General features: G+C 53.4%; 1 protein-coding gene across 1 annotated transcript; it reads left to right on the top strand.

Annotated features, from left to right (window-relative positions):
• The first annotated feature begins 387 nt into the window (after positions 1 to 387).
• On the top strand, positions 388 to 21,338 carry WNT9B (Wnt family member 9B). The gene is made up of 4 exons (XM_059048988.2): positions 388 to 887; positions 17,072 to 17,328; positions 18,809 to 19,074; positions 19,944 to 21,338. Exons 1-4 carry the CDS (start codon positions 388 to 390, stop codon positions 20,415 to 20,417), a joined length of 1,497 nt encoding a protein of 498 aa, XP_058904971.1. The 3' UTR covers positions 20,418 to 21,338.
• Positions 21,339 to 24,124: the final 2,786 nt, after the last annotated feature.

Raw genomic sequence — 24,124 nt, 5'->3', positions numbered from 1 at the left:
CCCGCCCGGAGGGGCAAAAACTCCCTGGTCCCCGACTCGTACCCCATCCTCGCCTCTCCAGGCGCAGGGCCTTCACGTTTCAGCCGCCGCGTCCCCAGGCCCGCACCACGTCAGGTGAGCTCTCACCTGAGGAGGGTGGGCGCGGGCGCTGGGGGCGGGGCGGGGGCGGACCCGGGGCGGTGGCCCCACCCGCGAAGGGGCGGGGCAAGCCGGTGGGGCCAATGAGGCGGGGGGCTCGCCGCCTGCGGGGGTGCGCCGCCAGCGCCGCTCGGGTCTCCTCGCCCGCTCCGCCCCTCCCGGGTTTAAAGCCCCGCGGGCGGCTGGTGGCGGCGCTGCTAGCGCTGAGCGGCGCGAGGAGATGCGACAGGGCGCCGCGCCGCCGGCATCATGCGCCCCCCGCCCGCGCTGGCCCTGGCCGCGCTCTGCCTGCTGGCCCTGCCCGCCGCCGCCGCCGCCGCCTACTTCGGGTCAGTGCCCGCCGCGCCCCGGCCCGCCTGCCTTCCCCTCCTCCCGCTGCAGCAAGGCCAACTTTTCCCTTCCGCTGGCCCTGGCCCCGGCGAGATCTCGAACTCAGACTTTAGCCCCGGTGGTACCCAGCCCCATCTCGGGGTCGGAGTTCGCTCCCAGAGCTCCTTCTCTGGCTTCCCCGACTCGGACCCGGATCGCACCTTCTGGCGTCCGAGCTCTGGTCCCCTTCACCGCCGCTTTTCTCACCCTGTCCTGTCCGAGACCTCATCCCGTCCCCTCGGCCGGGTCTCAGACCCCCACCCAAGCTCCCGGACTCTGCAGGCGTTTCGGACCTTGTCGCCGTCCTCCCCGGGGCTCCCTGTCCCTGCCTGTCCAAGGCGTCCCTCCCGCGCTCGGATGCCCTCTCGGATCCTCACTCGGTGCCCTGTCCTCCCCCATCCTGGGCTCTGTCCAGCCACCCGTCCTTGCCTGGGGCTCCCTCCCGACTCTCTGCCTTCGCCCCGCAGAGCGGAGACCCGGAGGGCTAGCTGGCTGGGTGGGGTGGGTTGTTACCGAGGCCGGGGGAGGGGATCGCGTTGATCCAAGAGGGATAGGGGGAACCTGCGGACCGTGGGGAGTGTCAGCTGGAGAGCGGGAGGGAACCGTCCGTGGGGGAAACCCAACCAAATCTCAGACCCGGCGTCGAGTGACTTCTCAGGAGAATGACGAAGAGAGTAAGAGGGGAGTCGCTATACACGATTGGAAAAGGAGGGTCAGAGTTGGGGGTGACAACTGGGGAGAGAATGGGTAGGAGTGGGCAGTGTTTGGAGAGCAAGTAACAGGGCAATTGTCCCTCCTTCTCTGACCCTGAATTTCAGGGACTTGGGGTGGGAGATGGGGTCGTGGGTGTGAAGGGACTTGCTTGACCTCCACCCAAAGCCTGTTCTAAATATGTACAGTCTCTTACTTTAAATCATGGCACTTTTTGTGATCATCACCCCAAATCAAGGTGAGGTTTACAGTCTGACCCCAGCAAAGGCAAAAAACAAACAAACAAAAACCAAAAAACATAAACCACCAAGCAAGTGGCCTGCCAGAGACTGCTCTTAAGGACCTGACAGGGAGGGGGCAAATAAGGGTCTGAGAGGTCCTGCACAGGCTGGAATAAGGGCTGTGGGCTAATTTCCAGGTCATGACCCCTGGTTAAAACATGCCTTGGCTGTGGGCAGTGGCCGCCCCTGAAATATACAGCGGGTGCCGTCAGCCCAGACCCTAGCTCAGGGCTCAGCTTGCTGGTGACCTGGGAAGATCACTTAGTCTCTGGCTTCATTGTCCCCTTTTGTACAGAGAAGGGGCTACACTTGATATGACTGAACCTCTGTATCCACTTCAAGAGTACTGTGCATTCATGTTCGTTTCCCAATGATTTCAGTCTTGAAAAGGCACTGCTCCTGCCTCAGCAGACAGGATAAAATGGTTATAGGGCACAGACTCTGGGCTCAATCCCCAATCCATCTGCTTGCTAGCTGTGTTCTCTTGGCCAAGTCACTTAACCTTTCTGTACCTCAGTTTCTTATCCGTAAAATGAGGATAATGGTGGTTATTTCATATGAGGATCATGTGAGTTAGTACATGTAAAGCACTTAGAACAGGGTCTGGCACATAGTACCTGCTCAACTAAGGTTACCAATTGTTAAGGAGATACAGTGTCTTGATATTCCAGCCCCAGCAGGGGTTTCTGAGCTGGAATGGAGAGTGGGAACAGGAGAGGGGTGTGGACAAATGGTGCCTGCATCCTCTTGGATATCAGCTCATTTTCACAATCCTTGTGTTTGCTTGGGTTTGGAGGTTGAGGATGGGGCCAGGGCCAGATGAGATGGGAGGAGAGGGGCTCCAGGAAGCCGGAACCACCCAGGCTGGTGTGGTTGGAAGGGAAAGGAGTCTGGCAGTGCACAGGGTTAGAATTTGAGGGCCGTGAGCAAGGGGGAAGTCTTGGAAAAGAAAAGGGAGATGGTGGATCAGGCATGGGTTGGGGCTGAGAGGGAACCTCTTCCAAGTCGTGAGCCCCCCTGGACAGAGCTGGCAAAATACACTCAAGCCACCACCACCCCAGTCTGGAGAGGAGGAAAAGTGTTCAGAGAATAAGCTAAAACTGGGGCTTTGTGCTGTTCTATGTTTGGTCCCAGAGAACAGACAGGATGCAGCCTGAATTCTCACTGAGGAAGCCCTGTCATGACCCAGTTAGGCCAGGTTTTCCATCGTACTATCTGAATTCGCTCTCTGGAAGGAATCTATAACCCTGTAGTGAGAACGTGAGGCAATGTGCTTCTCACCTCTCTAGGTCATTTGCATCTGAAGTTTCATTTCTGATTATAAGATCAAGTGTTTTGGCATCCTTATAAAAGAAAATTCAGACATCAGGAGAGCAGGTGAGGCCAATCTTCTTGGGGTTTTTAAAATCATAGAATCAGATTTTAGAGTTGGAAGTGACCCCCAAAGTTTCTCTGGTTTAACTTCCTGCTTCAAGCAGGTCATGTATTATTATTCCTATTTCTCAGATGAAGGAACCATCATCCCCAAATCAGTGAGCCAGCAACTGCTTCTGGTGCTTTTACTTGAGCCTAGCACCTAATTCTGGTCATGCCTATAATAACATAACTAGTATTGCAGTTTACAAATAAGTTTCTTGTTCAGCCCCTCTGCCATCTGATCCTCAGACCCATTCTTGAGGTATACAGGATGGGTGTAAATAGTTCCCAAAAGGAAACTGAGGGTCAGAAAGTTTCAGTGACTCATGCTATGTCGCACAGCAAGCTAGTGGGAGAGGCAGGATAGAAACCAGGTCCTGCCGCCAATCTGGACTCTTTGTTCTACAGAGAGTATTAGCCACCAGGGCTGATACTGTGTGGTCACCCAGGGGAGCTGCAGCTGCAAAGGAGCTGCAGAGGGTGAGGAGGTAGAGGGTTGCCCCCTCCCCTACTTGGTTAAATCTGTCAGATTCTTGGCTGTAGTGGGATGGGTGAGGTCACAAAATTCTCCTCTGTCCTCAGCAGTGAGATGGGATGCACTGAGCCCTGCTCGGGTATAAGGTGGGCTCCCAGAGGATGGCACAATGACAGTGGGATGGAAGGTGGACCAGGTCTGTCCTGGCTCTGGACCACTCTCAGTGTTGTCCACGATCGAGTCACTTGCCTTCAAGGTCTTTAGCATCTGGAGGTCCTAATGTTCTCTAACCAGCTGGTCCTGGCTTGGAAGTCTAGGATTACTCAAAAGCTCATGTTTTGGCTCAAATGGCTTGGGAATTCTGCAAATATTAAGTTCTGTGGTGTTTTATAAATGGACACTCACTGTATGATGTGATGAGCTGGGTATATGTTAGGCCTTGTCATTCAGTCCAGTCTTTAAGTCATCTCAGTGAATTTTGTATCTAGAAATAGTTCCTGTGGATGCAGCTTTTGAAATTGTAGTTGACTTTGGTGGTGCTTTTTAAATGTGTGACCTCTGCCCTGTTTGGGTTTCTTTCCTATCTAGGATGGTACAGATCCGTTTATGAAAGCACAGGCTTTTGAGTCATCTAGAACTTTGTTTGAATCCTGGTTTTGCCTCTTGCTAGCTGTGTGACTCCAGGCACATGTCTTAACCTGTCTGAGATTTGGGTGATGATAATACCCATCCTAAAGGCTGGTGTGAGGCTTAATTCAGACAATGAATGAAAGGGCCTGGTAGAGTGCCTGGCACATACTAAGTGCTCAGTACAGGCTCACTCTTGGTGGTTGCTAGGGTTCTAATCATCTTCTTGGGTTGTGGGAATGTCATCATTGTGAAGAAGCAAAGCACAGCCTTAACTTTTTTTTCCAAATCAACATTACATGCAATAAAATGCATGTATTCTAAGTGTACGGTTTGGGTTTTAACAAATGTATACCCTGTGTAACCACCACCACATTGCTATATGGAACAGTGCCATCATCCCAAAGGATCCCTTGTGCTCCTTTGCAGTCAACACTCTCCCACCAGCCCCCCGTCACCACTTCCCCACTTTCTGTCACTTTAGTTTTGCCCACTGTAGAATTTCATATAAATGGAATCATATGGTATATAGCCTTTTGTGTATGAATTCTTTTGCTCAAAATAATGTTTTTGAGATTCATCCATGTTGTTGCATGTATCAGTAGCACATTCCTTTTTTCCTGCTGAGTAGTATTCCACTGTATGGATGTACCACAATTTGTTTATTCATTCACCAGTTGATGGACATTTGGATCGTTTCCAGTTTGGGGCTATTCCAAATAAAGCTGCCATGAACATTCATGTACATCCCTTTTTGTGGACATATGTTTTTATTCCTCTTGAATACATACCTAGGACTGGATCTTTGGATCATATGGTCATTTGAATGTCTTTTTCATTGGGTTATTTGTCTTATTGAGTTTTAAGGGTTCTTTACATGTGTTGGATATAAGTCCTTTGTCAGAAAGTATTGGCAATATTTTTTCCCTGTCTGTAGCTTGCCTTTTCATTTTCTTATTGTTATCTTATGAAGAACAGAAGATTTTAATTGTGATGAAGTACAACTTTTGAACTTTTTCTTGTATGGTTTGTGCTTTTTGTGTGTCTCATCCAAGAAATCTCTGCCTATTAGCGGCTACAAAGATTTCCTCCTATGTTTTCTTCTAGAAACTTCATAGTTTTAGCTTTTACACTTGGCTCTATGATTCTTTTGGGGTTAATTTGTGTGGATGGTGTGAGGTAAGGGTTGAAGTTTGTTTTCCATGTAGATATCCACTTGTTCCAGCACCATTTGTCAAAAAGATGATCCTTTTTTCATCGTCATCTTTGTTGCAAATTAATTGACCCAATATATGAGGGCTTATTTCTGGACTCTCTGTTCTAGTCCATAAGTGTATTTTTAGGCCAATACCACAGTCTTGATTACTGTAGCTGTATGATAAGTCTTGAAACCAAGTACTATAAGTTCTGTCCTTTTTCAAAATTGTTTTGTCTACTCTAGATCCTTTGTATTTCCACATAAATTTTAGTATCAACTTGTCAATATCTGCAGGAAGGACTGCTGGGATTTTGAATGGGATTGAATTGCATTTATAAATTAATTTATAGATGATTGGCATTCTAACAATATTGAGCCTTCAGGTTTATAAACTGCCATCATCTCTCTTTTGGGGGCTTTTAAGATTTCTTTCAGCAGTGTTTTGTAATTTTCAGTGTATAGGTCCTGCAAACATTTAAAAAATTATTCCTAAGTGTTTTATGTATTTGGATTTTTTTAGAAACAGTTTTAGGAATTGACTGGGTCCTGAGAAAAACACGGTTGCAGGGAAGAAAGGGTAAAAGAAATTTTACTGCTTTGGGGTGGTAGATTGCAAGCCAAACATCACTGATAAGAATCATTGTATTGGGGGAAGGAATTTAGGCTAGCTTGTCTCTGGGCTCTGCTGTAACCCGTGAGGAGCTGGGTTCTAGAGCTGGGGTCAAACCAGCCTCCTCAATGGATGGTGGTGGAGTTTCTGAGGCTGAGTGAGGAGGAAACAGAAGAGAGAGAAGCAAGGGGTCGGGGGGACACCTGGGCTGGAATCTCCTAAGGAAGAGAGGTCCTGGTGCCTTTAGGCTTGTGTGCTCGGTAGAAGTTGGGCTCAGGAGGAGGTGGGCCAGGTGCTGTGAAGGAGACCCTCACCCTGCCATCAGCCTGAGCAGGATGGGAGCCAGACTAATGCCCTGCTGTAGTATAAGGAGCGTTGGACTTGGAGTCACACAGATCGAGTTCAAATCCTCCAGCCAACCACTTACCAACTGTGACTCAGAGCAAGTCAGTTAACTGCTCTGACCTCCATTTTGCCATCTATAAAATGGGCTAATCCTTACCTTATAGGGTCACTATGAGGGTTTTATGTATATAAAAGTGTGGAAATGCTCTTCACATGTATGGAGCCCAGGAAATCTAGTGGCCAGTCTTAGAGCATCCCAGGTTAAGGAGTATCTTTTTGACATCTGTTCCTTCCTCTCTTCATCTTTATCCCAGTCATTATATAATCTGAATCCTTCCTATTCTCAGCCCTTTATGTGCATAATCTCATTTAACCATTGTGACATCCCAGGAGGTAGACGCTGGTGGGATTATCCTCATTTACAGGTGAGTGGGGGGTGCGTGGAGGGAAGCTCAGAGAGGCCAAGTGCCTTGCCCACAGTCACAGAGCCAGTGGCGGGCAGCACCTAGATTTGAATTCTAGTCTGTCAGAACCCGGAGCCAACCTCTTCATCCCTGCCTCCTGAGCCTGCTGACTATCAGCTGAGGCCTGCCTTCCCCTGGGCAGCTCTGACCCTCTGAGCCCTCCACCCCGTAGCCTACATCTCTCACCTGGCATACGTCGTAGGTATCTCTCGCACTGCATGTCTTCAACTCTTGGTTCGTTACCTAATTTTTATGTGCTCACGTCTCCAATTCGTGCATAGCGCCCTTTAAGTGGAAGTCTTGGGGCCCGGTTGTTGGTTGACTCCACCCACGGTCCCTAGCATTGCTTCCTGGTCCACAGTGAGTGCCGGGGTGGGCAGTCCCCTCTCCCTTTTGCTGAGCCTTCCTCACCCCCAGAACCTGCCTCTCTGCCCCATGATGTTTGCTCTTTCTGCATGGCCCTCTCAGGCACATGCTGCTTGGCCATGACCTGGCCTCTGTCAGCACAGGAATGGGAAGCAAAGCAGAGAGCAGGCACGAGCCCTCATCAGACTCCGGAAGTCAACCACACCTGGCCTTCCGTGGGAATCCTGGGGCAGCAGAGATGAGCTGGGGGTGGGGCAGACACCTCGAGCCCAGACCCTCTCACTGGAGAGACCGAAGAGAGGATGAAGAGTCTCAACGAGCCCAGAGAAAATCGAACCACCATGTTCAGTCTGTCTTGGAAATTCCAAAGAGACTAGTTTTAGGGCAAGAGCAGAGAAGGTCTGCTTTCCCCATAGTGACAATCCCTTTGAGGCCAGATGTGTTTCAGATTTCAGGAGTTTTCCAATTTTAGCAAGATAATACAATACGCAGACCACGTATAACGTAATATCCCTAGCAAGGTACAGGGCAGCCCCCAGTAATCAGACACAATTACTTTTGCAGAAAAACATCTACATGTTGGGATAAACATAGACCATAAATATTCTCACTTTGGTTCAGGTCAAGTCTTGCTGCCATGAGTTCACCACAACTGCACCCCAAAATTGTAGTTGTTGGAGATTTCTGGAGTCCGGAATCGTGGATAAAATTGTGTGAACCTGTCACGTGTCATCACGAGAGGTTGGGTTGATTGAGTTTTAAAGAAAGACCTGGGCGAAGTTCTCACTGTGTATCAAAGGGAGGCTCTGGCTGCACAAGCACAGCTTGTCCCCAGAAACTGGGGCTCAGAGGGAAGCAGCCTGGCTCTCCCCATCCCCATAGGGCTGAGCTGGTCGGAGGAGTCAGGGTCTGACTGACCGAGGCCAGACTGCCCGGAGATCTGGGTCAGTCCAGATCCCAGTTTGAGGGCTGGGGCAGGCATGGCCACAGGGAAGCTTCTCCAGAGCCACACCCCTCCAGAGCCACGCCCTTCCAGAGACTTCGAGGCTTGAGCTTGGGACGGTTTGGTGGTGAGGATGGGGGATATTAGGTAACCCCTGCAGCCTGGGAGTGAGACGGCAGGGAGGCCAGTGGTTTGGACCTGGGGATGGAGGGGACTGAGGGAGAGCCTGGAGCTATACTCTGCCTGGCGTTAACACCTGAGGGATGTAGGCAGTCAGCAGATGCCTGGGCTGGGGCTGGGGGTGCCTCAGGGGATGAGAAACCAGGACCTCTGCCAAGGGGGGTTACAGCCTACTTGGAGAGACTGTCTATACGGCCCTGAGGAGGAAGAAAATAAGTGAACCGTGCAGAACTAATGGTACTACATCCGAAAAACTGGGAGAAGACAAAGAAGCTGGATGGTTAGAGTGGGATGGGCCTGGCAAGTAAGGAGGACTTCCTGGAAGAGGCAGACAAGCATCTTAGGCTACTAGAGCTGGACAGGGCCTCAGGATCACCTTTCCCATTCCCTGCATTTTTGAGTCACGTGTTGAAAAAGGCTGTGGTTATAAGAGTCTAGGGGATCCATGAGGGCTTTTAGACTGGGAAAGGCAACCCAGGCAGCAATTACAGCATGAAGAAAGGCATGGAGGTTGGACTGAGTTAGCCATGGCAGGAAGACAAGGAGGAGCCTGGCCTGGCATGAGGGGAGGGGCCCTTTGCTACAGCCCTGGCTGGCTCTGCATCCAGGAGAGTCCGAGGTGGGAAGCTGTTCTGGCCCTGCTCTGGAGGACCCTGCTGTATTCCCAAGGAAGGCATTTATAATTCCATCCGTACCCTGGGGCTGTCCTGACCACTCGGGGCCCTCACTAGGCATGTTCAGGGAGTGGCTCCTTGACCAGGCTGGAGGTTCCTGCTATCCTTAGGGCTGAGGGGAGGGGTGGGGAGGGGCATGAGCCATCCCTGGGACCTGCAGGGGGACAAATGGAATCTGCAGCATGGGACCTCTCCTCCTAGAGCCTATGTAAACAATGGAATTGTCCACATCACAGGGTGATCACACACAAGGCATTCACCAGGGGCCAGGCCCTCCAGGGCCCACAGCCCAGCCTGAGCCTGCCTCTCCACAGGGATAATGGTGACCACCCAAGAGCCTGCCAAGCTGGTTAGCTGTTCAACTTACCATGGTTAAAAAAACGTGGCCAAAGTTGGCCAGCCCACGAGCCAGGATCCCATGGTCGGGGCAGAGCCGGGTGTGGGTGTTGGTTGCCCCAAGATGATACAGCCTCAGCGACTACTTGCCTTTCCCTGCCGTCCCCATGCTGTGTCCCCGAAACGACTCCTCCCCTGGGTCAGGGCTGGGCCTGTGAACCCAAGAAGCTGGGGAAGCTTATCTTAAGCCTTGCACCCCCCCTTCTCTCCTCCCCTTCCTTTCCTCACCCCAGACTTCCCCTTTCTCTCTTCTCTTCTTGATCCCAGACTCTCTTCTTTGAGCTTCCTCTGTCTAGCAAAGTTATGTTCTCAGGTACTGGCATTATATATCAGACTCTCACACTTCAATACGAATTGGCAGGCCACTGCTCCAGGCTTTATTTCTGACTCTTGGCTGAAAAGAAACTGAGTTTTAGACCATGGTCCTCTCTCCCTTCAGCTGCTCAGGGGGCCAGAGGAGTCCTGACCAGTCTTCCTTCCCTTCAATCCTACCAGTCTTGCATTCCGATCACCCTAGACATTTACTATGGTGAAGGCTGCTTTTGCTTCCCTGAAGTGTTACATTAAAACTGAAAGCAGAGACCGCCAATTTTGATGGAAGCAATCGGGAGACCCGGGGTGCAGTCCCAGCCCTGCCACTAAACTCAGTGGATCATCTTGGACGGAAATCTTACATGAACTTGCAGGGCACCCGACGGCTCAAAGCAGAGACTTGCATACTTGGCAAACCTCTTGCCTTCCTGCCTGCACTGCAGAAGCCTCTGGGGTACCTCCCAGAAGCCATCAGGGCAAAACATCTGGACTGGGTGATCCTGAAGGTTTTCCCCAGCCCTAGAATATAATGATTCAAGTGGTGTACATTTGGACCCAGCCAGGGAAGTGGGGGAGATGCTTACCATCCCAGACTTGTGAAGGGGAGGGATTCCTTTGCACAGGAGTGATTTTGGTACCCTCCATGGCCACTGTGCCACCTGATCCATCCATGCCAGGGACAAAGACTTCTCCTCCTCAGCTTCAGCCTGAGCCTGAGTGGAGTGACAGGGAGACAGGAGGAGGAAGGGGGAAGCATTTCCTCCACAGATGTTGCACCAGCCAGGCTCTAAATGCCCGAGATTGTTGAGATGCAAAGCAAGCTTTTGGGGCGGCCTGCTCGCTGCCCACTTAGCTCCTGAGCCCCCGTCTCCAAGATGATGCCATCCTCAGCCCAGTCGGGTGGCTGCAAAACAGGAAGTGGAGCTGTTCTCAGAGAGATAAAGCCCACAGCTGGGCCAGTCTCTTTTCTCTCTGAGCCAGGGGTGGGCTGGTGGGGGGCGGGGAGGTGTGCTGATTCAGTCCTCAAGGTGGGTTCTGAGGCTAAGAGGTGGGGAGGAGAGGAAGGCTGAGACCCAGACAGGGATATAGTGAGCAGTTTGGTTTGTTTTGGTCTTCTGTGGCCTGAAGCTGATGCTCAATGTTGATATTTAAATAAAAGAGTGCGTGAAAGGATGGGGGAGGAGGAGTTGGAGGAAAAGTGGGAAACGGTACCTGCCAAATTTGCCATTAAAGGCTACTCACTAAGGACATCCTCACAGAGGAGGTGTGAGGTGACGGTGAGTCTTGTCAAGGAGAGAGGAGTCTGAAGAATGGAGAGAGGAATGTGCTTCTCAGCAGTGTAAACCTCGGGGCCCCTCAGATGACGGGAGGAGGGGAGAGGAGCCAGGGGTGTGGAGGGGGTCCCCATCTCTGAAGAAGGACTGCCCGGAGCCGTGTGCCTTCTTTTCCTGGGCCAGGCACTGTCCTCACTAACTCTCCCCTGCTGGGAAGAGGTGGGGACTGGAGAGGGCAGGTGGGGGTGGGGAGTGTAAGTGTCAGTGTGAGTGTGTGTGTGTGTGTGTGTGTGTGTATGTGTGTGTGTGTACAGGGATTTAGTGAGGGCGGGAGAGGTGGGCTGAGATATTTGAGATGAAAGCACAAAAGGTGCACTTACCATGCAAATGGCCCTGCAGCGGAGGAAGCCTGTTATCAGAGCATCTAATAGGGTTTTGCGGGGCCAAGGCCAATGCTCCAGGCAGGGCAAGGCTTTCCTGGTTCCCAGGTAGCTGCCTGCAGTTGGCACCAGCCCTGGTGCCAGGAACAGCTCCTGGTCCCTCCAGCTAAGTGTCCAGACAGGCTGGCATTACCTGGTGTCCTGGGAACCGCCAGTCTTGTCCTGTGCCACCCACCTGCTCACCCACCCACATCCCGGGGGCGGTCTCCTCTGGAACCATCAGACCCTCTCGAGCAGAAACAGGGATGGGGGTGGGGGTGGGGGTGGGAGAACAGAGCCTGGGCACCCCCAGGTGATGGGAAGTGCTCTACACCTGCCGGGCCTTCTCCAGAGAGCTCCCAAGAGCTTCCTTCAGCCCCCTCTCCACCCCGGGCCTCCCACTACAGGCAGGAGGGGACTGGCTGAGGTCAGGTTCTTACCCAGATGGTGTTAGGAGATCTGATCCGGGTCCCTGAGCAGCTATTGTTCCTCTGGGACTTGGGCTGGTTCAGAGCCTTCTCCTTCCCTGCCCCTTGGGGTCTGGGGAGAGTTTGCAGTGCTCTGAATCCAGCCAAGTTCCCTCCAGACTGTGAGCTCCTTGAGGTTATGAGTGTGTGTCCCAGCACCCAGCACAGCACCTGGCATGTAGTAGATGCTTAAGAATGACACTTACCTGGAGCTTACCGTGTGCCAGATACTGTTCTAAGAGCTCTACAGATGTTAATTCATTTAATCCTCACAGTAACCATGTGAAATAGGTCTTGTGATTATCTGCATTTCACAGATCAGGCACAGAGAGGTGAAGTGCCTTGCCCAAGGTAGAACAGCTAGTAAGAGGCAGAGATGGGATTTGAACTGAGGCAGTCTGGCTCCAGTCATGCTCTCCTACTAGTTAAGGTGTATTTGTTAGATAGAATGAGCTCAGGGGGTGAGTGGACATCTCTGGGGTCACCAGCGAGTGAGGGAAGACCTGGGACCAGACTACCCAGGCCAGAACAGCCTTGGGGGCCTGAGGTCCTTTGGTCCCCACACTCTAGCAAGTGGCAGGTGATCATTCCAGGGTGAACTCTAGTTCTTCTCAGGGGTTCATTGGTCCCTGGGGTCCTGTTGACCAAAGCAGTCTCCTGGGAGGCTTCCCCAAAGCCTGGGAGAACCTACTTTTGTTTCCTTCAAGGTCATCCCAGATGGGGCAGCTTTAGCCAAAACCGTGAATGGGGTGAGCCTTGCATAGGGTGAAAGAAGGCATGGGCGGGAAAGACCAGACATGGACAGAGGGGGTCTGGGGGGGGTGGGATGTGAGATGAAGTCTGGAGGGGCACCCTTGACTTTTCCCACTTTGGAGGGAGATGAGGTGGCCTGGGAAGTGGCTGGGGAGGCTCTGGGGTCAAAGCCAAAGGCATCTCATTGTGTGAGGGTGGGGGCTTCCAGTGTTATCGACCTGGGCCATGGGCTGAGGGTGCAAAGGACAGAGGGGCACAGGCTGGGGGCAAAGAAGGGAGGAGAACAGAGCCGGTCACGTGGGGTGGTTGCTTTCCTAATGCGACAAAAGAGGCTGGAAGTCAACCCGGGAGAGCCTGACAGGAAACAGGAATGGGAGAGATAGATCAGCTGGGCCAAAGCAGGTGCAACCGATGGGGAAGGGTTGGTCCCAGGTGGCTCAGGGGCACTTGAGTCAGGCAGGGGCCTGAAGGCGCTCTTATCCCTCAGCCCAGAAGGGTAATCAGCAAGTTTGCAGATTATTTGTCCTCTGCTCTTCAGTCCAGAACACTGCTCGCTTGCTTGACTGATAGCATCCGAGCTGACCATGGGGAGGTGTCTTCATTAAAACCCCAGATTTTGTCTGGATTCCTTAGACTCAACAAAGCTCACTCGATCTTCTCTGGTTGTACATCTTACCCTCAAGCTGCAACTAACCTGTGGAGATTTTTGCAGAAGGGCTTGGTGGGTGGGGTTCTCAGGCTTGGAGTGCCAGATAGAATGATTTCTTCAATGGGAACTGACCATGCCCATGGACCCCGGAACAGATTGGAACCTGCAACACCTAGAATTCTTCTGAGGTCCAAGAAGAAACCGTCTCTAGCAAATGCCATGGCATCCATAGGGCATGTGTCAGAGCATTTACTAGCACTGTTTAAGGAAATCAGTTGAGGTATTTTCTAAGTTTGATGTCCTGGCACTATTTCTTCAAAGAAAAAATGGTCCCAAACTGCAACATAGAAAACAAGTAAAAGGGAAACTGGGTCCTGGTATGTCTCTCAGTTGTCTTCCTAAGTCCTATGGGGGTCCCTGAGGCAGTGTGAAGGGGCCTTTTTTGAGAGCAGCCCTGGGCAGACCAGGGCCCAGTATGGCCTGAAGCTCCTGTGCGGTTGGCTGCCTTTCCTGACCATTAATCGCTACTAAGTGTCATTACTGCTAATAAAATTAACCGACTTTATACTGGACTCCTGGGGCCATCAATCACAGGGTCTATTACACGAAATTAAAAAAACAGTGGCCTGTTGATGGGGGAAAAAGTGTTTGCCGAGCCTGGCTCACAAGTGCAGCATAGGGTGTGCTGGTACTCCACAGCTGTCAGAAGGTGTTGATCAGGGACGGCATCCTTAATTAGACAAACTAACTCTCAGCCTTGACATTGTTCTACAGATAGGAGTGTCTCAAGTAAGAACAGAGATGACCACAGGGAGACTCTGGGGCCAGGGGCTGAAAAGCTCCCCAAATTCTCCCTCCCATTTTCACCTCTGTTCCTCCCTATGGGTTTGGTTCATTCTTTTTCTCTCTCTTTGGACCAGCTTTCTATCTCTTGAGTTACAAGCCCAAAGAAAGAGAAAACAACTGTATGCTCTCTTAAGTCAAAGAAAGAGAGAAAGCAAATGTATCCTCTCTTAAGTCAAATTCCAAATTCCCAGAGAAAGAACTGATTGGCCCAGCCTGGGTCATGTGATCCTCAGTGGTCCAATCAGCAGGCCAGAGCAGCAAGATCATATGGTATAAAATGGCTGACAGGGTAATCATGTAGATAGAAGGAACAGGTAGGCAGCCAACCCAACAGGTGTCTGAAAGAGTAATTTAAAGGGCTTAGTAATAAGCACTCAAAATGTGGTAGATAAGGGAATCCCCTGGTGGTCCAGTGGTTAAGACTCGGCACTTTCACTGCTGGGCCTGGGGTCAATCTCTGGTCAGGGGATTAAGACCCCACAAGCCACGTGGCATGGCCAAAAAAAAAACCTGTGGTAGATAATATTATATAATAGAATATAAATTATATGTTATATAATATAGCTATAATGATATAAAAATAATAGCTATTGTTCTTATAATGGAATTTGACACAGGCCTTGAAGGATCTGCAGTCCTGTTGGCCAAAGTTCCCATCATTCCCTGCTCATTCTCTCATCTGTTAATCACTACTACAAGGGAGGTCCCAACTTCTGAAACACAAGAACTGTGTGAACAGAAGTTGCCCCTCACACCAGCCCCTGGTGTGGGGAGGAAGACATTTGACGGGCTAGATGGCTGCTGCGCCCTTTGCTCCTGCAGCCCCCAAGCTGCCCTCCACACCGGAAGCCAGTCAAGGTGGGGTCTCCTGGGCTGGAGTTGACATTGGGTTCTGCTCTGGACCTGCCAAGGGTCAAGCTCTAAGGGTTTCCTGCCAGACTGCAGGGAGGGGTTTGGGTGTAGACCTGGTGGACTGGAAATTTACCCATTTTCCCCCAGATTAATGATTAACGGGTCCCTGCCCTCACCCTGTCTGGGAGGGGAGCCCAGGGCCAGGCTGGGCCAGGAGGAGCCCGATAGCATCTGTCTCTGCTCGGGGGGTTTCCGAGATTTGCTCCACACTGGGTTGGCTGCACCTGATGGATTTGGGATCTACGGGCACTTTCTGGGGGCACCTGGGACCTGGCCAGGACCCATACCCTCCCTGGGGTAGATGGGGAAGGTGTGGCATCCAGCCAGATGTCCTGGCTGGGGCAGGTGGCTCCAAACAGGAGAGCCGTGCCCTTGGCTCTGTGGGATGTGGGCCTCTCTGACCACTCAGGGCTTGGCCACAGGGCTTGCCTTGGCTGGTGGCACTTGAGCACTATGGGGTGCAGCCCAGACCTGGCCACACAAGTGACAAGTGCCACATTCAAGCAGGAGCTTTAAGAGCCATCGCCTGGTTCCACCTTTGATCTTTTACCATGGCCACAAGGCCAGCAAATTCCAGAAAGGGGCTGCTTCCTCCAGCCTGGGTGCCAGAATGATGTATATTTCACCCACTCCGAGGGCCACCAGGGTACAGGATAGCATATATTTTGAACTGGGAGAAACATCTCATGGACCGCTTCTGGGTGGAGGGAAGGTGAGCTCGATTTGTAGTCCCCACCTTGGGACTTCCCTGGCAGTCCAGTGGTTAAGACTCCGAGCTTCCACTGCAGAGGGCATGGGTTCAATCCCTGGTTGGGGAACTAAGATGTCGCGGGGCACAGCCAAAAAAAAAAAAAAAAAAAATCACTGTAGTTCCTACTTTGCTGCTGATCTGCTGTAAGACTCAAGTTAGTTACTGCCTCTTTGTAAAACCTTTGTTTCCTTATCTGTACAAAGGGAAGACTCTGCCCAGGTTAGAGAGTAAAGCGTCTTGCAAGAACAAGGAGTTTTGAGAAGCTCCAGCTAGCAGGAAGGTGAAACAGCAAGTCCCAGGCCCTGTGGTTAGTAACTTTTCAAATAATCCTCCCAGCAGCCCCAGGAGGTAGCGAGGATCACACTTTCCACTTTCCAGAGGAGAAAATCAGTGCTTCTAGGTTACATAACTAGGACGTGACGGGCCACTGGAACATGGCAGCCTGACTTCAGCATCCATACACTTCAGATATAGTAGAGCAAAGAGTCTGGAGCTGGCGGCCTGATGAAAATATACCTCCTTCATCTTCATCCACCTGTCAGTCCATCCACCCATCCTTCCTTCTTTCCTTCATCTCTCCATCCTTCCACCTTTGCATCCATTCAGGTATTCCCTAAGTATCTTTTTGTAACAGGCATGGAGTGGCCAGATGGTTAAAGATCTCTCTGGGGATTATGGAAACAAGTTAGGTTGGCGTGGCATTACTTGGGCAGCAACCTAATGTAAGGGAGAGAGGGGTACCAGGGAAATTGCCTGGACGTCTTTTTTTTGTATGTGTGGTACGCGGGTCTCTCACTGTTGTGGCCTCTACCGTTGCGGAGCACAGGCTCCGGATGCGCAGGCTCAGTGGCCATGGCTCACGGGCCCAGCCGCTCCGCGGCATGTGGGATCTTCCCGGACCGGGGCACGAACCCATATCCCCTGCATCGGCAGGCGGATTCTCAACCACTGCGCCACCAGGGAAGCCCTGGACGTCTTCTTAATGTCAACACCCCTCTGCCTGCCCCTCTTAGGAACATGCAAGCCAGGCAGCAGCCAATGCTATGTGCAATATTTCCCAAACTGCCCTGATCCTCAAAGCTGCCCAGGGAATGTGGAAAATATACAGATTCCCAGGTCCTATTCCAGACCAAGAGAAGCAGAATTGCTAAGTATAGATCCTGGGCATCTGTATTTTTCATAAGCACCTCAGATGATTTTTCTGGTTGGGCAAGTTTGGGAAATAAGGTGGGTAAGAAGAGCAGAGACTTTGGCTTCTGGAAAACTTGAGTTTGAGATCTTGCACTAGCTCTTGTTATAAGCAGCTTGGTTTCCTACTCTGTAAAATGGGGGCATGACCCCATGGGGCCAGCCTCCCTCCCAAAAGGGCAAATAATGAAGCCCCCAGGAAGGCCCTTCCACTCACCTGCCCCACATTCTTAGGGACTGTCATCCTTCCTCCTCCCCTGTCACGACCCAAGGGTCACTGGTCTCCCTTCTCTCTTGCCCCCTCTAGCCTGACCGGGCGGGAGGTCCTGACACCCTTCCCGGGTCTGGGCACCGCCCCTGCCCCAGCACAGGGTGGGGCCCACCTGAAGCAGTGTGACCTCCTGAAGCTGTCCCGCCGGCAGAAGCAGCTCTGCCGGCGGGAGCCAGGCCTGGCTGAGACCCTGCAGGATGCCGCACACCTCAGCCTGCTCGAGTGCCAGTTTCAGTTCCGGCATGAGCGCTGGAACTGCAGCCTAGAGGGGAGGACGGGGCTGCTCAAGAGAGGTAGGGAGGAGGGCTGGGAGGAGGAGGGCTGGGGAGGAGGGGGCTGCCTTTCCCACTCCAACGTTCCCAAGACCACGTTGCCCTTACAAACCCAGCACAGTCCTGAGTAAGAAGGGTCCTGGAGTTAATGAGGCCTAGCTTTGCCCTGTTTGGTGGGGGCAGGGGAGCAAGGAGGACACAAGAGAGGAAAGGAGGAGCACAACCCATTCCTGGAAGAGCCCACAGATGAGCTGGGTGGTCCTCCAGTCCCTTCCCTCAGCCTCCTACACACACACACACACACACACACACGTCCCCCAGTCCCTTCCCTCAGCCTCCTACACACACACACACACACACACACACACACACACACACTCACAAAGGTATGAGAGCAGATAAGGACGGATGGCAGTTAATAGTTGGCCAAGTGACATGACACAGGCCAACAACAGACTTCATTTGTTCATTCGCTCACCTGTTTCTTTGTTGATCACAAGCATCAGTCCATCCTTCCCTCCCTCCCTTCCATTCCCACGCTACCTCCCTCCCTCCCTGCCCACCCCATGTCTCCACTTGGCTATCATTTCACTAAGCATCCGGTGAGGCTCTCAGTGAGCCAGGCACTGTGCTGGATGCTGGAGATACGGAGCCGAACAAGACCCCATCTTCCCTCAGAAAGCATTCGGCCCAAGTGGGGAAAAAGGTCATCCTGTGACTATCACCAAGCATCAATGGGCTCTTGACAAAAAAAGGGAGCGATGGCGGATCAGAGCAGCCCACCCCCTTTTAGGCAACTGTCCCCCGTGGCTGGGAGGGTCTGAGCAGAGCTGATGCCCCCCCCACCTCAGTGTCACAAGCACCCCAGGTATATCAGAGAGCAGGTAGAAGGTAGCGAGCTCACAGGGGAGGCCAGCTCTGGGCTGCACCCCGTACTGCAAGCATTGTGATTGTCCTGGAAGTAAGTGGGTGGATGGTTGGTTTGGGGCCAGTCAGACAGGAGACCCGAGGTCACACAAGTCATTGGATCTACTCCCCAGTAGGTAGCAGAGGGTGACATTGAGAGGCATCAGGAAGCACAGGAAGCACATTTCAGAGGATCAGGGGCTCAGAAACGGGTTGGTCCAACTTGCTCACACATCAGCTTGGAGTCAAGATCAGTGGTTTACCCCAGCTTCACCACTCGCCAGATGCCCAGGTCACTTTTCTCCGCATCTGTGTTCTCACCTGTTTAGTAGAAGGAGCAGCCCCTGTCCTGCTGCCCTTAGAACCTGGGCACACACTCCCTCGGGAAGTGGAAGTTCCGTTTAAACAGCAACTTGCATCCTGAGTTTAAGGGGCAGGTGACAGGGAGGCTGCCCTGAGCTGTGCCCTCAGGTTCACAGGCCCTTCATCCTGCTTGCCACTGTGGCCCCACCACCCACTCTGTCCTCAGAGGGCAGCAGACAGCCCCTGAGCCCGCTCTCCTCCTCCCTCCCGATCTCCCCGGGGCCCGGCCCAGGTTTCAAGGAGACGGCCTTCCTGTACGCGGTGTCTTCGGCTGCCCTCACGCACACTCTGGCCCGGGCCTGCAGCGCCGGGCGCATGGAGCGCTGCACCTGTGATGACTCTCCAGGCCTGGAGAGCCGGCAGGCCTGGCAGTGGGGCGTGTGCGGCGACAACCTCAAGTACAGCACCAAGTTCCTGAACAACTTCCTGGGGCCCAAGAGAGGAAGCAAAGACCTGCGGGCCCGGGTGGACGCCCACAACACCCACGTGGGCATCAAGGTGAGCGCGTTCCCTGGTGACCCAAGCCCTTCCCGGCCAGAGTGCAGGGCCGGGGAGCAAGGTCTCTAGGAGGCCATTATCTGCCCTGCCCCCTATCACACACACAGAGCCGGCCCAGGATGAACCTCATCCTTGCAACCAACATTCCTTGGGCATCCATTCCGGACCATTACCAGGTACCAGGAAGTAGGGAAGGATCCTGGGCATTACTGTCAGCTGGGCAGCCGGTGGGAGCCTGGCTCAGGATGGGGCCTGGGTGAGGCAGAAACGCGTTTGGAGAAGGGTCTCCATTCCAAGCGCTGGCCTTCCTGGAGGTCCTAGGAGCCAATGTAGTTTGAAAACTGATCTGGTACAACCCCTGTCCCTTCTCCATTTTACAGATGGGAAGACAGAGGAGGCCCAGAGAGGGGAAGGAACTTGGCTGAGGTCACACGATCGTGGGAGGCCTGGAGGGTAAAAAGTATCTAGGTCTATTGGGAAAGCTGGGAGAGGCTAGGGCTCCATTGCTTTAAGAAATTGAGTTGTGTTCTGTTTCCTTATCACTGAGTTTGTGTAAACCAGGGCTGCTGTGTTCGGTTGTGCAAGCTGTCTGCTCCATAAGGACTTCGGGCCAGGGGAGGAGCTGGGGCTAAGGTCCGGCCCACACCGCTCTCACCAAGATGTGAGGACCGTCTCTGCCCGGAGCAAGGGGCGCCTATTGCTAGTTTTCACTAAGGTGCCACGTGGGCCAGCTAGAGTCTTACCTGCCCCCCATGTGGACCTTCCCCTGGCTCTTTCCCATCCTCTTGCGGCTCCCCGGCCAGAGTTGGTGCTCTAGGGTCTGTGGGCCTGGGTCTCTGACCACGCCTCCCTTCTGCCTCTCCTCGCAGGCCGTGAAGAGTGGCCTCAGGACCACGTGTAAGTGCCACGGCGTGTCGGGCTCCTGCGCCGTGCGCACCTGCTGGAAGCAGCTCTCCCCATTCCGCGAGACAGGCCAGGTGTTGAAGCTGCGCCACGACTCCGCCGTCAAGGTGTCCAGTGCCACCAACGAGGCCTTGGGCCGCCTGGAGCTGTGGGCACCGGCCAGAGCAGGCAGCTCCACCAAGGGCCCGGCCCCACGGCCTGGGGACCTGGTCTACATGGAGGACTCACCCAGTTTCTGCCGGCCCAGCAAGTACTCGCCCGGCACAGCGGGCAGGGTGTGCTCCCGGGAGGCCAGCTGCAGCAGCCTATGCTGCGGGCGGGGCTATGACACCCAGAGCCGCCTGGTGGCCTTCTCCTGCCACTGCCAGGTGCAGTGGTGTTGCTACGTGGAGTGCCAGCAGTGCGTGCAGGAGGAGCTTGTGTACACCTGTAAGCATTAGGCCCACTGCCCAGTGTGCCAGCTGGCCTCTGCCAGGACCTCGCATGGCACCGGGCCACCTTGAGGCCTCCCAGCTGTCCAGCCAGCCACCCTGGGCAGGTGACGCAGCGTGCGTGCGCTCACCCACGTGCGTGCCAGTGCGTGTGTGCTCCTCTCCCCACTGGGTCCCATCAGCCGCCCCTCCCTCAACTCGAAAGGTGGGAGCCCCACCCCTGAACCCAAGGGTCCCCAGCCTTGTTGAGGACTTGGAGCGGGAGGGCAGAGTGGAAGGATGTGGAGGGAAATAAGGGAGGCCAACAGGAGGGCAGGACTGAGGTTTTGGAGAGGAGGGGGGTACATCCTGCCATCTCGATTCCTGGGATTAGTGGTCTAAAGCCAGCAAGATGTTGGGAGGTGAGCTTCAGGGCCAAGAAGGCTCAGGGAGGCAGGGTCAGTGAGAAGCAAAGGCTGGAGTCTGCCTGGGATGGGTCAGGCCAGCGGTAAGTGTGACCGGGGTCCACTTATGCTGTGAGGCCCCAGTGTAGCTGGCATTCGTGATACACAAGACTTGGTTTACGAGTTCTGATTTGGTTACGTTTGTACACTCACAGCTACTCATCTAATTAAGATTTTTACCAGGGCTAGCGTTATAGGCGTGGGAAAGTTTTTGCTAAGCCTGGCTCCTTGAGGGACCCCTTCATTTACTAATGGTCCCCCATTTTGGCTCTTACCTGAGGAAGAGAAATGACTGCTAATTCCCTCTGATCCCGTGGACCTTTCCATTGCTGAGGCCCTGAGAGGGAGGAGAGAGAAGCTGGTACATACACACGGGTGCACACAGGCACCCCCCCCTACACACATGCATGCACAGCCCTTGGACCTGCCAGGCTGAGGGCTCTCATTCAGTGACACACACCTCTCTGGTTCAGGATCAAGACCTTACAGGGCTCACTTTGCTGGAAGCTGTGTGCTTTCCCAGAGCAGAGCCCGATGCCAGCTGGGAGGAAGTGACCTCCTTTGGGATGCCCTTGGCTGCTTTGCTGGCCCTGCCGCGCCCTCTGTCAGCTTCCTCTCTCCCGGAACCCAGAGTTGCTGACCCTTTGCTGAGACAGGAAACTCTTCAGAATCAGCCGAATGCTGAGAAACCGTCTGTGCAAACCCCAGGAAGAAGCCCCCGGGGCTCCCTGTGATCTCTAAGGGTGAGGAGAAGCTGCCCCGTCTTCGGTGGATCAGGCAGCCTCCGGAGGGATGCTGGAAGGATCTTTGGCTGCAGAGGCTCTGATGAGAAGCCAGATTGACCTGAGGCCCCTCCCGAGAGTGACTTTGCTGACCCAAGCAGCTGGCCCACATCTTGGCAGGAAGAGAAAAAGGACAGAGGGCTGTTTCCCTAGTTTCTTCCGCTTCCCAACAGCAAGGAGACTTTCTCTCTGCCAGCCCTCTCCATCCTCCTCCTCTGAGCCCCCAACTCTGCCTCCACCCTGGCTCAGCCCTAAGCATAAGGCAGCAGGAAGAGGGCTCCCAGTCCACCAACCTGCCATCTGCGTGCCTGGCTGGCAGTGCCAGGGTGGCAGGAAGATAAAGGGTAGCCTCTGAGGGACTGTGGCCACAGTCGGCCACTAACACTGACCAGGCCAAGGGCACGGGTCAGGCTCTGAGGGCCCCTCGGCCTGTGAGGTCTTCCCTGTGCAGCCCTCTCCCCTCTTCTACTTCTTTGTTCCCACTCCTTTCTCTTCCAATTGCCCCCAAAGGTCCACCTCAGCCCGGCTGGGGCCCCTGGGACCAGTAACCACTGACCTCTCCTTCTACAGCTTTAAGGGAAACACTCACAGGGTATTTTTTTTTTTTTTTTTGTCTACCTCGCATATATAGTTTTTAGGGCAAAAGAGAATAATTTATATAGCTAAGATATATGAGAAAATATTTATGTTATTTATATAGTTTCTATATTTTATGGGCAGCTGCTCTGGGGCTTGTGTATTCTGCTGGAAGCCGTCTATCTGGGGAGATGCAGCTGCCCTGACTGGGGCGCCCACCCGGCTGGACACCAGGTGGCCGGGGAGAATGTCTTGTGGGCTCCGTGCCCCTTGACCGGGTCCGTCCCAGAGCTAGTGAGCAGCATCCCCTCTGCACAAGAGCTCTGATGGGTTTCATCCGGATCCTCCTTGTAAAGTCGTTGTAAATTCTCTGCTCTTCTGGGTCCCAGGCCCCTTCCTCTGCTCTGGCAAAACCTGCCTTGCTCATGGTAATGATGATGACAAGGACGACCACACTTTGCATTTGTAAAGCACTTTTGATCTTTGGAAACACTTTTGTCCCTTTAATCTCACTTGATTTCCCCATTATCCCTGTGAGGTAGGTGCGGCTACATAACTGTGCCCATTTTACAGATGCGGCCCAGAGATGGAGGGCTGTGTTCAAAGTCACACCGAAGAGGTTCTTTCGGTGAATATTTACTGAACTTTAACGTGGGCCAGATTATGGGAGCTGACTTACCCAGAGCCTGGGAGCCCCGAGTCTGGATCCACCCTGAGTCCAAGAACCCAGGGATCCGGCTGCTTTCCTGGCTGTGTGCGACCCTGCCTTTTGGATCTCGGCAGCGTGTCAGCATTTCCTGTGTCTCAGGCGCTGGGACTGCCTGAGAGGCCTGGAGAGTTGAGGATCCCGTAGCGGCCACTCCAGGGGCCCCACCACCGGCCCCTCCCTCCTGCCTACACCGCCTGAGAGGGTTGGGTTACAACACAGGGCCCCTCCCAGCCCACAGATGGGCTTTGTTTGCTCTCATCTGTGTTTTTCTTTTAAAAATGATTTGTTTTCAATTGGCTTTCTGGCTTCTCTTGTAAAATCAGCTGCACTGGCAAATTGGTCCTGCATTCCCACCTTGGCCACGGCCAGCTAGAGAGAGGGACCCCTATCAGACAGGATGCACGGGGGCTCCCCAGTTTGCCGGGTGCCTCCCACCTCACTCGTGCATGCTGCTGCCTGGTGGTGGTGGGCACATCGTGTCTGCCCCTGGTCCAGATAAGCCCAGTTTCCCTGGTGTCCTCCACTGGCTGACAGAGAGACAGAGACACCCATGCCAGCCCTGAAGATTATTTCTTGCTTCCCAGAATTTCCTTTCTCAACAACCATGAACTTCAAACGCTTTTGTCTCAGCACATCTTAGAATCACAACCAGCGCTATCGTATATCGAGCACCTGTTCTGTTCGTCCATTCAGTCAGCGATGGTTTAGGGAGCTCCTACTGAGGGCCAGCCGCCACCCCGGGTGCTGGGGTGCAGCAGTGAAGGAGACCAGGCCCCTGCCTCGTGGGGCTGCCACTCTAGCGGGAGAGAGAGAGACAATAAACCAATAAACCACGTGTCAGCTATTTGTACCTATTTTGTCTCGCTTTATTGCAATAACCTTGCGTATTGGACACGACCACGCCCATCTCAGGGTCAAGGAAACGGAGGCTATGAGGTGTGAAGGCTCCCGAATGCCACTAGCAAGCAATGGTCTCAGGCTTAGAACACAGAGCTGCTGGCCTCCAACGTATGAGTTCTTGCCTCCCCTCAGATGTATGTAGCACGGGGCTGGGTCATCCCATTCTATGGATTCTGGGGAAGCTGAGGCCCAGAAGAAGGAGGTGACCCATCCAAGGTTATATACCAGGTTGGACCAGGCCAGAGCCTGTGTCCGCTCCTGGAGATGACAAGTATTTTTAGTGCCCGCATCCTATGGCCAGCCATG

This window comes from Kogia breviceps, chromosome 19 (assembly GCF_026419965.1).
Source record: "Kogia breviceps isolate mKogBre1 chromosome 19, mKogBre1 haplotype 1, whole genome shotgun sequence".
Classification (NCBI taxonomy): Eukaryota; Metazoa; Chordata; class Mammalia; order Artiodactyla; family Physeteridae; genus Kogia; species Kogia breviceps.
Note: the sequence above shows the minus strand (reverse complement) of the source record. Positions and strands in the feature narration are given on the sequence as shown.